The sequence below is a fragment of the Plasmodium reichenowi genome, chromosome 3 (genome assembly GCF_001601855.1).
Source record: "Plasmodium reichenowi strain SY57 chromosome 3, whole genome shotgun sequence".
In the NCBI taxonomy this organism is placed as follows: Eukaryota; Apicomplexa; class Aconoidasida; order Haemosporida; family Plasmodiidae; genus Plasmodium; species Plasmodium reichenowi.
Window position 1 is genome coordinate 403,052 of NC_033648.1, and position 1,047 is coordinate 404,098.

General features: G+C 21.2%; 1 protein-coding gene across 1 annotated transcript; it reads left to right on the forward strand.

The window, feature by feature from the left end:
- Nucleotides 1–71: 71 nt before the first annotated feature.
- PRSY57_0311600 (26S proteasome regulatory subunit RPN12, putative) lies at nt 72–986 on the forward strand (the record flags this gene model as incomplete). Its single annotated transcript, XM_012905742.2, has 1 exon — nt 72–986. The coding sequence occupies one exon, from the start codon at nt 72–74 to the stop codon at nt 984–986; it is 915 nt and encodes a 304-aa protein (XP_012761196.1).
- Between the last annotated feature and the right edge of the window lie 61 nt (nt 987–1,047).

The window sequence follows — 1,047 nt, forward strand, 5'->3', positions numbered from 1 at the left end:
TTAATCATAATATTTTAACTAGTTATAAATATTATTTTTCAATATATTATTTAAAAAAAAGAAAAAAAAAAATGTCAAAGGAGTTAGAGGAATGTATAAAATTATTTAAAGATTTGATTTGTTGTTATAATAACATTAACGAAACCGAATTAATTGAAGGAACAAATGATGATTTAGATAATATATTAAATTTGAATGAGGATATAAGTATTCCAACAGTATGTGATATAAATAAATGTAAGGAAATTTTAGGTAAATTAAAATTATTAATAATACATTTCTCATCAATTAACCCTTTAATATGTATAGGAGAAAAGGATATAAGAGAATTATTAATAGTAAGAGAAATATTAGAAAAAGGTGTTATTATATCTATAAGAGATAAAGATATCAAATCATTTAATATATATATAGCTCAATTATTTATTTATTATTTTGATTATAAAGACATTTTACCAAAAAGTAAGAAACAAAATGCTATTGTTGGTTTATATTTATTATATTTGTTAGCATCCAATTCTATAGGTGATTTTCATATGACTCTAGAAATATTATCTTCAGAAGATCATAATGATATTTATATTAAATATGTATTAAATGTAGAACAAAATATAATGGATGGATTTTTTCATCATGTCTTAACAAAAAAAGAAAAGATTCCTTTATATCTATATGAATCTTTTATGGATAAATTATATACCACCATTAGATTTAAATTAGTAGACTGTATATTCGCTTCTACCAATTCTATTCATTTATTATATGCTTGCGAATTATTAAAATTATCAAACCAACAAAACTTAAACGATTTTATTATTCAATATAATGAAGCCAAAAATAATCAAGGAGAATACAACTCCCTTTGTGAAATTAAGGATAATCATCTTGTTTGTAAAAATCAAACCATCGCTGTGCAAGAATTACCATCCTTGGAAATAATAAATAATTCTATAGGCTACGCAACAGAGCTTGAGAGGATAGTATAAAACGAAAATAATGTATATATAAACATATATACGTTAATATATATATATATATATATATATA